Raw genomic sequence first — 16,434 nt, 5'->3', positions numbered from 1 at the left:
AACATTTAAAAAAATACAATGTTAGTAATATGATTTAAAGTATCTGTCAAAAAATACCAACAAGTATAGCTTATTACACTGTTCAAGAAAATTTCAAGGACAGACATGTATGGAATCAATGTCTATTGAATGTAATGCAGGATAGCTGCCAGCTAATGTAATAGATTGTATCATTGACTTTGAAAAGAGCAACTGTTGAGTTTCTTGCCGGCTCTTCTCAGCAGAACTGCCTTCCGAACCGGTGGTAGCTTTTTGTTCATATGTTCATTCGACGATTCAAAAGTGCTTGTAATAGTCTATTTTAATAAAGAATATTTAGAATTTGAATAACACATCAAACCACAGCGAGACATATCAAGTTTAGTCACCGCCTGAAATAGAAAGTAAACACAAACTAATCCAATAAATAACATTCGCCGGAGTGATACAGCGGACCGAGGACACCACACGGGAGGTGACGTGACCTATAAGTAAGTATCTAAAGTAATTAAATAAAAAAATCTGGACTATTTAATATATTAAAAATCATCATAATCTATATTTCACAATAATAATTTGACAAAGCAAACTTTATCACGTATTTGTTATTTTCCAAGAACTATGTAAGTTGTCGATACAAACATTATCTACAATTAAAACATCATGTCATACATTTCTTAGCTATCTAGATGTATATCTTTATTCATTATAAATAAAACAATAATGTTAGTCGATTAATCGTGCCGTGTGAAGTCCTGTCCGCCGCGGGAGTCACCCAGCGGCCAACCCAGTTACCAGGAATTGAGTCATTCCTACAAAAACAAACTTGCGGACGGTACTACGACGTCTTGTGACGTTTTCATATATCTTTATTTAAGCTAAGATTTAACGATTACAAAACTGCACTAAGATACTTAAAAATAAGAAAAATATAACAATGAATACCTATTTTGCACACGTCTTTTATTTTTATATATTTAATATTCAAAACTAAGATGATGAAATTGCAGCGACATTATATTATTTGTTGCAAAATTTTTATATTTACGTTGAAATATGCACAAAAACTTGCACGTATTCGTTTAATTAAAATATGTGAATTATAAAATTCATATTTGTGGGTCAAGATTGATTAAATTGTATATATCTAAGTGTATATTACTAAAATATGTAAGTCCGTTAATATTTGCAACGAAAATGTGGCCAATATCTATACACTGTAAGTACATCGTCGATAAACTTTTATGATTTTACAACGCTTGCGGCCTCCAAGAAAAGATAAATGGGAACTGTAAGCTTTACTGTTTTACAACTTGTTGCGACATGTTGCAACGTGACACGTGACACGTCCCCCGCCTCACCTCGCGGTGACATAAGACACAAAAGTTCCGGCTCAAAGACAAAGATTTTATATACTTAGGTATTTTATTTACGGACGAGCGAGCATTAACATTTACGTGGTATTTTAGCTACTTTTATATAATAGATGTAAAGTCCAAGTTGATTTGAACGGTTGTTATACGCAAGGTGAGGTCGCACGCACAATACGCCTAATTAAAGCCTCTCGTTACGACATAAGTGAAGTACTCTGCCTCGCTCAATAGCATAGTGCATATACTATATACTATATTATATTAGAAGCCACAGCCGTCGCTGCGGAGCGTGTCGATATCTTTGAATCAGCTATTGCTATTAAATAATACAATACTAATTGCACCTCGCAAGCTTCGTGTCTCTATCAACTTTCAGTGATGCGTCCTTCAGTGCGGGTTCGATGCACCGCCGCCAACAACTGTTACGGTCGTAGGCGCTACTGTAGCGAGAAATATTTTTAACTTCCTTTGTACCTTATCAATTAGCCTGGTATTCGTTTGAGGAAGCACACAGAGGTCGCATTGCACGTTCTACAGCGTAGAGATACGCTTTCGTACATCAATAACATACAGTTTGTATGTGAATCAAACATAATCTTGGAATTAAACACCTACGAGTAGGTACAGGGAAACATGCAACACTCAACTAACAAGGAACAGGACACAGAGCACCGTAAGTAACATCAAGCGGCGTGTTGTTGTACAAGTCATTCCTTTTTCGTAATAGACGGTGACGGTGACTCATTGTGAAGTACTAACAAGTAAAGAGTCGAGTCGACTCGCTCAGCGCCTGTGCGCGACTCTACGCGACAGTGGGTTCGAGTCCCGCTCGTCTCTGCGAACAAGGCAACACACGATATTGAGTTACATTTTTCGTCACTCAACGTGCAACCTCTAAGTAACTAACTGCCTCCTCACACCTCTGTGTGGACCTCCTCCTACAGCACTCATTACGGAGTCCAACGAGCGACGACGATGTTGTAAACAAGAGAAAGCGACCAATTAAACGTTTTTGTTAGAACATACTTGTGAGATGTGGACATCGGCCCTGTGCAGCTGTCTTAGATACTCGTATAACTATAATTGTTGTATTGTTCACTACGATACTGCCCCGGCCGTCCCACATGTACTTACGTACTTCCCTGAGAGTTCCCCTGCTATCTTTATCTGATAAAGTTGTATTATAATGTAATAAAAAATACTGCGTGTATTTATAGCTACGTATTTTATTATCAGATTATTATTATCAGTGTTTAAATCCATACTAACATAAAAAGGGTAACAATATGTTTGTTTGAACGGGTCCATCGGCCGGAATGGAAAAAATATTTTTGTATATAAACAAGAAGAGGCTTTCGGCCAGTGTTATAGAAAAGGTCTTGGTACTTGTGTTGTTACCGGCACAACTACACTGTACACAGTGTACTCCTGGGACAGTGCAGCTGTCACCGCAAGACAACTTCGAAGCGAGATACCGTCTTTGTTCTTGTTGAACGTTCAACTTCGTGGTATACATTACACCCATTAAAACTATTGTGAACAGTCTTTAAATTCAATGACAATGAAATATTTATTTAAATGTATATTTTAATTTGTTCGCTCCGGTGTCGCCACTCAACACGCAATGCCTCCAGAGTTCGGCGGAATGAGGAGAACGGACCCTGCTGCGTGCGGGATACAGCGTGAAGCTGATTTTAAATATATATAATATATTTAAAAATAAAAAATATTTATAATGTTATAATTGTAAGTTTGAAAGTATTTCATTAAGTAACGTAGTATTATGTCAGTCACCTCTCACGTTAGAACGTAAAGCTATTGTTATAACATCTACATAGCGGACGACGAGCTTCGCGCGACTCAGTGCTTCATCTTCATACATCCTCGTAGTACGAAGCGAGCTCGGGGGTCATTGTAATCAGTTTGTTATAATAACAATAAATTCAACCTAATATAAACGTCAAGTAAAAAATGACTGAGTTTGATGTAATCGTTATATAACATTTTATATTAATTTTATATGCAATTGTAACATTACGTCATTCTACCTAATTATCCTATTCTAGATGCGAAGAACTGATGATCGAGCTCAGTGGCGTGCCGTTGGAGAGGCCTATGTCCAGCAGTGGACGAGGACAGGCTGATGATGATGATGATGACCTAATTTTGACTAGTCTCTAGTGCTCCAACATTGTATAAGTTTATATTTCACCGTACGAGTGTCCTATTACTAGATTCTCTTGACAATGATCCTAATATAATGTTTATAAACATTTATTGAGGTCATTTCATGTAGAATATAGTTTTAAATTGCAAAAATTGCAAAAAGTATGTGGTAGTGTGACGAAGAGGAGCATTTCTCTATTTATTTACATAACTAGTCCAACAGTAAAAGCGGCAATTAGTGCGCACGCGCCGCGCGCCCCCCACCGCGCACACCCGCGTGTCATAGAATATACAATATATATACATTAATATACATTCAGCGATTGCTTCAAATATTCAAAAGATATTGCAATTTAAGTAGTTAGTAAAAAAAATGTAACGAAACTATGAAATTTGTCATTTAAGTGAATGTTCTATTTAAATGTAAATACCTACTTACAGAAGTAGTTAGGTACGCTTAGGTTTCGTTTTGTTTGTCACGCCGCAGTGTACCGGCACAAGAAGGAATGCTTATCTATATTTATTATATTTTTCACTTTCCCGGTTTGTTAGACAGAAATTGGCAATTGTGACTAAGCCCAACACGCTAACACGCTAACACGCTGTGTTGCAAAAATGAAGTGCAAAGTAGCAAACGGAGTGAGTTAGCACTGCGGTCCCGTCTGAGTACCATACTATACGGGAAAAGCGAGTAGCTGCTACTTTAGAATATGACTCGGAAATGAATATGTATACATAAAGTACCAAATGTAACTTTCAAATTTCATAAAAATTGACACTATTTAATAATATAACAGTTCTACGAAAGTATGCATTATTATAATGAATTCTGACATTCTCTGTGCAGAGTTGTGCTCTGTTGTCGTTAAGTTTTTTATTATAATGAATTAATAATTATTTATTTAACTTATTGTAATCTTATTATAACTACGGCTAATTGACTTGTTATAATTTAAAATTATGTAATTATAATCCTTCCTAAGTGATTTACAATATTTTTATGTATTTTGGTTGTAATCACAAAAACTGTGTTTTCAATTGATTTACATGAATAACATAAATATATATAAATATATATATCAATACTGATATTATTATATATATATTTATTTTAAATAATAGCAGTATTAGAAGGATCTTTATGACTCTACTTAAGCCGCATAGTTAGAATTCATTTTAGTTTTTACTGAGACCAGGACTGCTTTCTTGTCTATCGAAAGCTTATAGTAATGTATGAACGCATCTAAAAATACCAAAGTGTACACGTATGTGGGTTAATGTTACAGGAAGCTTAAATTTATCTTTTTACGGTCGAGCTTTTTGTATGGAACACCCGCGAGTACCGAGCGAGTGAATAAAAAGTTATTATTTTTTAAAAGCACAAAATGTATAAAAAATACTTAAATATTTATATGTAACGACGTTTGTAATGAAGCAGCAAAAAATTATGATTTCAGTCTTTTTTAATGCTTTTTTTTTTCTTTTAGTTTATTATTTATTTTAATAAGTTTCTTGGTATAATTAGTTGGTTGGTTGGTTATTATATAATTGTTGGTGCTGATATCTTAAACAAATTATATACCAATTAAATTATTATTTAAATTACAAAATACAATAGAGCGTTACAAGCAAGAAATCTCCGTCCGAGGTCTCTAGGCAGGCAGGCAGGTATGGAGGTCGTAGGTACCCGCATAGAGGATTATCGGTACTCATTTTTAATTGCAAATCAGAATCACCTTCAAGTCGTTCTAGTTACAGAGAGCAGTTACAGAGCGCGGTGTCGGCAGACAACACTAGCATGTGTGAGAGTCACCAACATTACGAGTTAGTACGTTCATTGACTTGTGTCAGCTTTTATTAATTTCAAAGCTTGGTGCTGAACTAAAAAATATTCTTCAAATTTTATTAACAATATTCAAATTCTATTCAAACGACAACAAAAACAACAAATAAAAACACTGTAGATATATCACCTCAAGGTCCATAGGTACATACATCTCTACATCCTACTGTGATGACAAAGACAAAATTTCCATTATTTTGTATTTATGTAAGTATGTACTGTAAATAAAAATTCCACTCCTTCTATACATTAAATTGAACTCACCGGTGTATTTTCCGTCGCCATATATCTCAATTCACATAACTTGCTCCGCAGGAAGGAGGCCAGGAGGCCCGGAGGACAGGAGGACAGGAGGGGAGCACGACGCGCCCCGCCGGAGTCCGAGAGAGCACTGGCCAGGCTATCACCTGTTATCACCAGCTATCGCGAATCAAATTTGGTTTGCTAATGAAACTAATTAGCCTCTAGTACTGATTACGCGCCCTTGAACAATGCCTGTGGCTGTTGCCTCCGAGTCTGCCGTTTTATATTGATACTACATTATTATAATTATATCTAATTGCTAATGAAAAATCTAGAATATAGCTTTTGAGTATGATTTTGAGCACCATTATTATCGTATGTAAATATTATTTATTAATTAAATCTATGTTTATATTAAAACATAAGCGCTAATTACAGTTTCCGTTTCGTCCATATTTTTGTACGTTTTCTAAAAAAGTAATTTTTGTTTCCTAAATGCATAACCACTTTAAAAATTGTTTAAAATATTTGTTAAATATCATCCTCTGTCCCAAATGATAATTCTCAGCAATTATCTTAAAAGGGGAGCGGAAATCTGTAAAAATCTCTATACGTATTTACAAACGCATAAAAACTTCGTCGCAGCATGATAAATGCGTGTAGCTCAGTGGTCAGGGCGTTAGAATGACTTAGAAGAGGTGCGGCTTCAATCCACGTGACGTAAAAAGACTAAGCAACTATCGATAGTACCATATAAATCGCTTCGGGGTAATTTAACAAACGTGGCAAGTTCTATGTGCCGTGTTTGTAGTGACACGAGTCTCTACTCTCTACTCTCTACGTATGTTTGTTATTGTAAGCGTATGAAATGATAACGGATCTATATTTGTGTACTACGAGTACGTAATGTAAGCACTAATTAAGTAAGCGATAAACATTTACATAAAACACCACTTACTAACGGAATAAAAGGAAATTTGCAAATGTTATGTAATACGTGCAAATTCATAAAAACATTTTTTTTCAGTTTATTGCTGTATCCCGCATGTAGCAGCTTAGACAGAGGACGCCTAGTGTAAGACACTCCCCAACTCAACACCAGATCGAAGAAATTAAAATATTCCATTTCCTCGAGTGGGAATCGAACCCGCAAACTATCGCGGTCACAGTCATGCGCCACGACTGTACTGACTGACTGACTGAATCATTTATTTCAATAATAATAATGTATAAAAACAACACTGGCCGGCGAACACAAACTGAAATCGATATTTTTATCAATTGTTGTAATCCCGTTATCAGCAGATACCGGTGCGCTAGGTGCCTGCACGCAACACGCGGACACGTCTACGTCGCGTCGTACGCGGACGTCGTGCTGTGTCCCGGACATGGCAGGTAGGCAGAGCGAATCTGGGAACCCAGTTCAGATACTCCGTTCCCATTAAGACACTTCCGTTCCTCATTTTAGAGAATTGCGTGTTGAGTTGCGCAGCTCACCACTGCGCTTTACCTTGGTATCAGAGCGAAGAATGAAAAATATTAAATATTTAATTTTCTCGAGCGGGTATCGAACCCACAGCCTCCCGTTCACGTCGCACGCTCGTGACCTGCGCCACGCTAGTGACCTGGTCTCAGCCAAAATTATACATTTAAATTTAAAGAAATTAACTTTATGTATGTTGTAAGCCGAGTGCGAGTTGTTTTCAATAATGTCGTGAAATTGTGCAAATTACAACACGGGTACCGCGTCCGAGGTGTATCTAATCGGAATTCATATTAAACTTGTATTTAATCTCTAGTGCTTATTTATTGTATTTATTTACTTTTTTTTATTTTATATATACCAAAATTAATTTTATTTATATTGTCTTGTCATCATATAGATGTAAAACTAGCGACTTAAACGCGACTTCGCTCGCTTAAACTTATTGTTATTTTGTCTCCAAATTATACAAAATCTTTACAGTTTCATCTAAATCCGTTCAGTAGTTTTTGTGCGAAAGAGTAGCTAACATTCGTCCTCACAAGGGAGTAAAGATTATAAAAAATGATCTTATTGGAATGCTTCCAAAAAAATTGTCTGTATAAGTGTCTCATATAACAATGATTTTGATTTTAAAAACAAATATCTAAGAATAAGAACACACTCAAACCTGTCCATCAATTGAATGAATACTTGAATAGTATCTATATTTGGACGAGACGGAAGATAACAAGTGTATTACGAGTACTCGTATATAATGACGTCTGGATGATGGAGGCATACCTCCCTCCCGACGAGACCTCAGGGCGGAAGTTCCAGAGGTCACGCAGACCTGCAGGGACTAGAGAAAGCTCACAGACTGTAATATTGCTTATTTCCATGGTATAAAGTGACGATATTACAGATATTCTGTTACTTTCTCTGATAATAATATACCTATACGAGAGCTATATATGTATATGTGTATAGAACATAATAATTTGAGGCCGTCGGGGCCTTCAGCATCTTATTGTGAACGCGACGGGTGTGAGTTCGATTTCCACTCGAGGCAATTAAATATTTCACGTCCTCGTTCAAAACAAAGTTTGGCGTTGAGTTCTATAAAGAATAATAAAATATATTATACAATTTTGAAATATACCATTTAGTAAATACAATTTAACGCAGATTGCCGCAATATTAGATTTTATAAACGGATCATTATTTCACGTTGATAAAATATATGACTCGTAAATGCTAAGTAAGTGTCGTTTAATGTTTTCCATTTTTCTTCATTTGCAGTACAACACATCTAAACAGGATAATTGACGGCGGCAGATAACAGTTTAGAGCTAATAAATAAGTTTTATCAGCGGAGCGCGTGTTCGAGCGTGTTCTGCTCGTTATGCGACGTGCAGGTAAGTAATTACTTCCTTGTAATGATCGTATTTATAATATTTAGACTGTGGCCTCGCAAGGTCGACCATTAAGGTATATACAGTATACAATACATTATTAAGCTTTACTCAACGGCGCGCCTTGCCCGACTCTACAGTGAAGTAGTGATAATATAATGTGTTAACTTTCCTCGAGTGGAGATAGAACCCACACACACACACACACACACTTGTACCCTGTCTCTGTCTACAGTATATATAATACAGTATGTATATAATACTGTATCTGTGACGTCATCGCTCATCGCATCTTATTACATTGTGTTTTTTGCTCCACTACTGAGTGTCTGTGTTTATGATAACGTGACGAGTAGGTAGCTCGCGTGGTGATTGTTGAACTTTGATCGAAAATATTACATTTAATTATAAATATGTTTTTAAAGGAAATTCGGTTTTAATATAAAGTTCTCGTAGCTAAATAACAAACGACACAATTTAATGTCAAGTACAATTATTAGGTACTATAAAGTATTCTCAGGTGCATACGAAAATAGATAGAAACAAACAACAATTTTGTTATATAAACATGTTTACCTACTTTCTCTGTATTTGTTAAGTCTCCTTTAGATTAATATTTAGACTGTTACTCCAAAGTTGTACCAGTCCCATAACACCAGCCTAAGCGGCCACAGTGGTCGCGGTAGTAAATCATAATAAAAAAATCTCATTAAATCAGCTTCACGCTGTATCCCGCACACAGCAGGGAAGGCAGAGGGAACCTAGTGTTAAAACACCCCGTTCCCCACGTTCCGCTGAATTCTGAAAGCATTGCGTGTTGAGCGGCGGAACTCAACGCTGCGCTTTGCCTCGGTACTAGAGCAAACAAATGAAAATATAATTTTAATAAATATTTCCTTTCCTCGAGTTTAGGCCGAACTCACAACCAATCGATTTATGCTCCTGCGCCACGACTGCCCTTATAAATAAATGTATATATCTATCATAAATAAATCATAATAAGTTTTATCTTTGTTGTTTTTGGTAAACACGACAGTTTGGGCTTTAATTAGCACTCGGGTAACTAATGATTATTTATTATCACTAGTAACAGGACACAGCGCGGCGTTAAATTCTGCTATTCAACAAGTAAAGTCTCAAACATTGGTCAAGATCTGTAGAAAGAAGTGTGTTAACATTACGTTTCCACTACTTACACTGTTGAGGGCAAAATGTGGCAAATCATTTAATTTTTTGCTTTCGAGATGAAATGCTTCATATTTGTAATTTATTTAATTCTAAACGCGTGAAAGTTATACGATGTATATTAATTAGACTACCGTCGCCGTCGTCGCTCTACTCGCTCAGTACTAAACTAGGTGAAACGAATATTAACATTTAATGTAGGTAGGTCGTCGTCTGCGGTCGTCTCTTAATAACATTCAAATAAAGCTCCTGGTCGTGACTAAACGCGGGTAGACACAATACAGAGACTTCTGCTTTATAATTTTAAGATTTTAACGACGTTAAACACGTTATTGGCAAAGTTGCCTTTTTGGGATTCTACAACTGCAACATGCATATACAAAAATATTGGAAATGTCTGGAAGTGTATAACATAATAATCAACATTTTAGAATGAAACTCGACACGTCGCGGGCCAGCGCGGCGTGCCAGCGCGGCGTGCCAGCGTGCCGGCGTGTCTGCAATCAGCGGTCATTACGAGATGGACGATAAGAAAGTGAGCACTCGGGTGTCGGTAAACAAGCTAATTTTAATATCATTTTATATTTGAGCACTTTCTTTTTTTTTCTAAATAGAATTATATATTACTGATGAGCAAATTCGATAAGGTCTAATAAATAAATATGTTAACAATTAATCAACTTTTTAAGCAATATAACCCAATATATTAGAAATTGTCAAAATATTTACAAAAGAGGAGGACTGCGCCCGCAATATCACCACATACGACCGCAGTTACATCAGCGCCGAGCTCTGCAGCAGGGACACGTGACACTGTCAGTGTAATAGGAGACGGCGGTGTGCGGTGTGTGGGCGGAGGCGGCGGGCGGCTCATATTGTTTAGCGTCAGTGGTGGCTGTTCATTACAAACGTCCAGAAATTATATTCAGAATGAACACAACATTTAAAACATACTCGTATGAATAAGTATGAAGTGGCCGAGTGGCGCTCGAGTGCACAGTCAACACGAATAGTACGTCGCGGCGTTGGAGGCAATATGTAACCCTATATATACAATAATCCAATATTTTAGTTTTACTTTTTGCATAAACAAACATATTCGAGCCGATATAACACAGTATTTAAGGCGGTAAGTGCTCACGGGCCGGCGCGCGGGGCTGCGCGTGCGCAGTTTCTCGCGAGGAGAAAACTGATAGCTCTCCAACAACAACAACGCGTATCTCACAAAACTTGTTTTTAACGAAATATGTGTCATTTGAAACTTGATAACGCACTAGACGAAGACGATCATTGCAAATGGAAACATAACGTGAATTGTTGAAGGCACAGCTGCACAGCTGCACAGAGCGTGCAGCGTGCAGCGTGCCTGTAAGCGCGACGGTGGTGGGTTCCATTTGTGTATATTTTTATTGGGGGGAATGTTTTTTTCCATTTCCTTGCTCTGTTTCGACGTATCATGGCGTGGATGGAAACTGGGTACTCTTTGCCTACTCTGCAGAGAGTACAGCGTGAATCAAAATAAATATTGTTCTTACAAGACCGGTCCCGCAGAGCTATGTGCTGCACATATCTCTGACACCAGTCACCAGTAAGTTATTAAAAAGTAGCCAATATAAACACAGCGGGCACTACGTCTGGTAGAACATTACAGATAGAGAACACAGCGAAACATTTTTACAACTGTTCATAAAACACGGATCTGTCTCTATCTAAAAGTTTCTAAAATATAAACAAACATTCTAAATGAATTCAACTACGTTATAATAATCATCAGCTTATGAGGCGGAATTGAAATGCGAATCTTTGTTATAAACCCAAAGAATTACTTTGGTGGAACTTACTAATCTCAGAAACTACTGATTTGGATTTACCAAGTAAGGCTGTAGGTACCTACTCACTCACCCCCCCCGCACCTCTCACCTCAGACATATTTAATGTGTCACATAAAATTTTAACATTCCAATTAGAGTCGACGGACGCCGCGCGTCAGAGCTAGTCAAGATATACCTAAATCAAAACGGAGCTGACAGACGACGACGCGATGTACAAATTGGTCTAAATAAGCATTGCAGAGTGCTCAGTGCTGCAGTGGTGCATGCAGTGATCCATCACGAATTAGTTCCACTTTGTTGACCATTTTTATGTCACCCCTCACTCCTCACTCCTCACTCCCCGCTACCCGGTACTCGGTACTCCGCTAACGTGTCATCTATCTTATTGACTGATTGTCACGTAATAAGCAAATAATATGAATTGCGAAATTGTATAGTGGACGTTGTAAATTCATTTTGTAATCTAGGTATTTGTTTGAATTAATTTGTCATTTTTGTATAAATAATGAGATACAATACTTTTTTATTTAGGTTTACGCTATGTCCCATATAAGATGGCAGGCGGAGGGAATCCAGTGTGAAGACGCAGCTCCCCGTGCCGCCAGGTGCGCACCTCTAATGTTAGAGACTTTGCGTATTGAGTGAATTCAACCTTTTGTTTGTTACCAGAGCGAACAAATGAACAGAAACCACAGCCGTCGCGTTCACAGTCGCTGCTGTGAGCCACGAGGTGCTCCGAGGTGCTGCGAGGTGCTGGTATCAGGTGACGTACGTGACGGCGTGTTAGACCAACGAGCTATTAAATTAACTAATTATGGACACAATAGACTAATTGAGGTCATTGTAAATACTTCATATAAAAGAGATCAATTAAAAAGTTGCGGACAACTGTAACGAGCGTCGCGCGTCGGTCATCGACCCTCTGATCATCTGTCGCAGCATCCCGACGGGACCAACGTCACGTCGTTGGTGTGGCACGTCGTTTATAATTACCATAAACATCGTATCAATCCTATATCTAGAGATTAATTCGTGATGCAAAATCTTAATACTACTTTTTACGATAATTTTGTGGCCGGACAAATGTGAAATTTGACACAGTTATCATTTTACAGAATATATATTTTACATAATACAATACACACGTTGCTCCCGTGTCAAGAGGTAGTCTAGTGGGCACATGTACACACATGTACATACATGTATACAAAACATACTTTGATTCAGATATGTACATATAAAGAATTTAGCATTAATTTGTTATCGGTAGCCATTGTTTTCTAATATATATATATATATATATATATATATATATATATATAAAAATAAACATTAAATACGATTTACATTGTTATTATATTGTTTTGGACACGCGGCCGCGTCACACGTGTCACGTGACATGTCACATGTCACACGTCAGCTATCGACTGGATTAGTCTCGAAATAAATGTATTATTGTTTTATTAGTTCCCCTCGTCACGTCGCGGGTTCCCATTTATTTCCACTTTATTTACAATAACAGTTATTTCACTCTCAATTACATCATAAATATCCAATGTTATGGTACATTTAATACTTGTTGATATAAAATTCAATTTATTATAAAAATAATATACTATAATAAAATATTCAATAAATAATATGAACGTATCCAATTAACTTATGTAACACTATACATGACATGCATGTAAATGCATAACGAGGACATGCACAAGGACGTAGTGTGCTACGTCCCGGACGACGTGGACACGGGCCTGTCCCTTGTCCCTTCCGTGGACAAAAACAATTGGCCCGTAGGACATTACATATTATCATATTATTTTAGAGCCCTATCTTTTTTATATTCTCTAGCGGAACTCAATGCCACGTTGCGTCTTGCTGTCACCACGCACACCACGCATCGCTTCGCACCACTTAACCAAGTATTTATGAGTATCGATCGCAGGTAGCAGATACGACGCCCGTGCCAGTCGCGCCACGCACCGACACCGATACCGATACGCTGTGTGTGGGGGGGGGGGGGAGTCTTTACAGAGAAAGAGAAGACGAGCGAATGACGTCACTATTTTAGCGAGTGATGTTCTCCTTTTCAACAATTTAGATACTGTATGTATCATTTAGTGGCGAAATCCAACGCAGCATTCTTTCTAATCAGACCGGAAACTAAATAAAAATTAATGGAATACGGCAGAGGGAACCTAGTGGTAAGACACTCCGTTCTCTAATTTCCGTCCAATGTTGTTTCTAAATAAAATACATCTACATTGATACGTTTTTGTATACAACAATAGACGAAAACACTGTGATTATTTTTTTGTTCAAATCTTTTATAAGTTTTATATTAGCACATTAAAACTAAATTAGCGAAATTTATTACTTTGAATTCGTTAGAAACTGTTAAAGCGAAAGTCTAAGAGGCTACTATTATTTTTCTTAATTATACATACATTTTGGATTGCAAAACTAATATTATTATCATAATATTGTATTATTTGGTAATTTTAGTTTAAAAAATATGTGATGAAATTCACGGAAAAGATGGAGCTCTATACATAGATATCCTCTAATATTCCCTATTACATGACATTAACATTATCATATATTAAATTATTTTCAGTTTTGAAACGATTAAGTAGTATATACGATAAATCTGAAAATTTCATCATATTTATATTCAATGAAACAATAAGAGATACGATACAAAAGCTTCGAAATGAATATTCCTCTCGGATGTTCTCACGCCTTTCAGTAAATAGCAATTTCGATGGCGTGCAATGTCTTCATAATTTTCTAAATTTTCGTAAGAATAACCAAACATTTTATTAGTACAAATTATTTATAATGTCCTTAAAACTGTTTATATAATAAGTTTATACAACAACATACAAAAGTATTTACTCGTAAAGTTGAGTAAGTACATACTTTGAACCGAATGATAAACCATTTTAATTTTTTTAGTTATCCCGCTCATAGCGTGGTAGGCATAGGATACCTGGGAACCTACTGTTAAGACACTCCCTTCCCATTGTGTTTCCTAGGCGGAAAGGAATGGTCTTACTTCCGTCCCCCGCATTCTGGAGGCATTGATCGTTACCAAAGTAAGGAAATAAACGTATTTACAGGCGCACGTTTGTGCCCCTGCGCCACGCCTGGCCTCAAACATTTTACTTCATTTTCTCAAATTATTTAATAAACCCAAAAACTCCAAGCATGTTTCTCTGGAAAGATTATGTCATGTATGTATGTGTATGTTTGTATATGTAGTGGCTGCACTTCGCCGAGGTCGTTCATTAGCAGAGTGCGAGGGCGGAGGGGCGGAGGGACGGAGGGAGGTCGCAGAATGTTAATCATGTTGAGACGCGTCCCACAAGGCGCTTAATTATTTGCTAACAAGTGACGGCGGCACTGCGGCGACGCGCCCCCGGACTACGCGCGACCGCACTGTCATTACTATTAACGACGACGTATTGCGAAGTGCTTGCTGCCGTGTTATACGATACTGCACGCACAAGGACAGACCCGACTACTGTCTCGCAACTTAATGCGAATGCTCTATAAAGAGTTGTTCAGATTAACTTATATAAATTCAATGTATTTTAAGTTCTGAATACTTCTCGTACAGTTAAACATAATGTATATTCTAATCAAACAGCATCTATCTTGGTTGATGTGTTTAATTATTTTATGAGCCCTTTACAATCCGATAAGATTTGATAGATTTCCCTTCGGTGTGAATGCACTCGCGTCGCCGTGGTGCAACACTCATCGGTCACAGAAGAGCGATGCATATCTAAATTTATCTGACAGCGGGCATCTCGGATCTGCTCATCTCGGAGGCTGGCGGAGTGCGCTGTCGTTGCACGCTCTCTTGCATCATCTCCCACGGTGCCGTGCAAAGCTGTCACCACTAATTGTGCAAGCCGGCCCATCTGTCCCTCTGTCAGTTGTTTCTAATTGACGCTGTCATAAAAGCTGTCTCGGAGCTTTGTAAGCTCATTGTTCACTATCGAGTCTACATCGCTTATGCAATTTCTTAACATAAAAATAACTTTAACCAGTACTCTGTCCGGCGGCGGCGCACAGAGGACAGAGGACAGAGTACAGACAGAGTACGAGCGCGCTTTGAATCTTTAAACCTGTTTGTTTGGTATTGTCGGGCGTCGCGAGTTCTATTTGTGGGTCGCTCTCGTGCACAACAACTGACCGCTACTCGGTCACTCTACAGCTCAAACACTCGAACAGTATTCTAAGCAGGACTTACTAAACACAACGGAATGTTGTTTTCCTTGTGTAGACCGACCTTTAGGTGTGTGACTAACAATAATAAGCTGCGAATATAACATTTTAAATAATATCACCTTGGCGAGCGACGAGTGGAAGGATGTAACAATCTATTTGATCGAAAGTTCCTTTCGTCAGTGGCTGCGGAGGGCTGCACTCACCTAGTTAGTGGGTTTCGGTCAAATCTGTTCGCTCTGGGACGAGCGCGCGCTCATGCTCGCGGAGTGGTCGCTCGCGGTCGACGACCTGGCGGCTAACTGTTCCGCAGACAGCACGCGGCACTCACTCACTGCGACACTGCTACACTGCTGCACTGGGACTGGGACGCGTGTGGCACCGACGAGGGCTCCGAGCGGACTGCTGGCGGAGCGCCGCCGGCGCCGCCGCGTGCGCCTGCGGCCTTGACCGCCCCCCGCGCACACCCGCCCGCCGGGGGCAGGTACCTGGTCCCGGACGAGCGAGTGTTGAGGGGCGGCACTCAACGCCGGGGTTTAATGTTACCAGAGCACAGAGCATGACAATTAAAATAATTTAAATATATGATCTTCTCGTAATTCCTACCCAAAATATTGTTATATTACATATCAACTACTTTTCTGAACTTATGTTTATTAAATATTTTTAAGAAGGCTTCTGGGCAGCTAAATATTTTAAA

At 38.2% G+C, this 16,434-nt stretch overlaps 1 protein-coding gene across 2 annotated transcripts in view; it reads right to left on the bottom strand.

Annotated features, from left to right (window-relative positions):
• Positions 1 to 16,153, bottom strand: part of LOC146540829 (uncharacterized) — a 57,974-nt gene extending 41,821 nt beyond the window's left edge. The window contains exon 1 of one of the 2 annotated variants that reach the window (XM_085206843.1): positions 15,941 to 16,153. Coding sequence is in view for 1 of the 2 variants with exons in the window: in XM_085206842.1 (XP_085062968.1) it covers positions 5,626 to 5,646 (21 nt within the window). In the remaining variant the exon portion in view is untranslated. Of the gene's footprint in view, positions 1 to 5,625; positions 5,783 to 15,940 lie in introns of those variants that run through there. The other variant, XM_085206842.1, reaches the window with a different exon arrangement.
• Positions 16,154 to 16,434: the final 281 nt, after the last annotated feature.

This window comes from Heliconius melpomene, chromosome 2 (assembly GCF_056956725.1).
Source record: "Heliconius melpomene rosina isolate 202511_hmr_F chromosome 2, ASM5695672v1, whole genome shotgun sequence".
Lineage (NCBI taxonomy): Eukaryota > Metazoa > Arthropoda > Insecta > Lepidoptera > Nymphalidae > Heliconius > Heliconius melpomene.
Note: the sequence above shows the minus strand (reverse complement) of the source record. Positions and strands in the feature narration are given on the sequence as shown.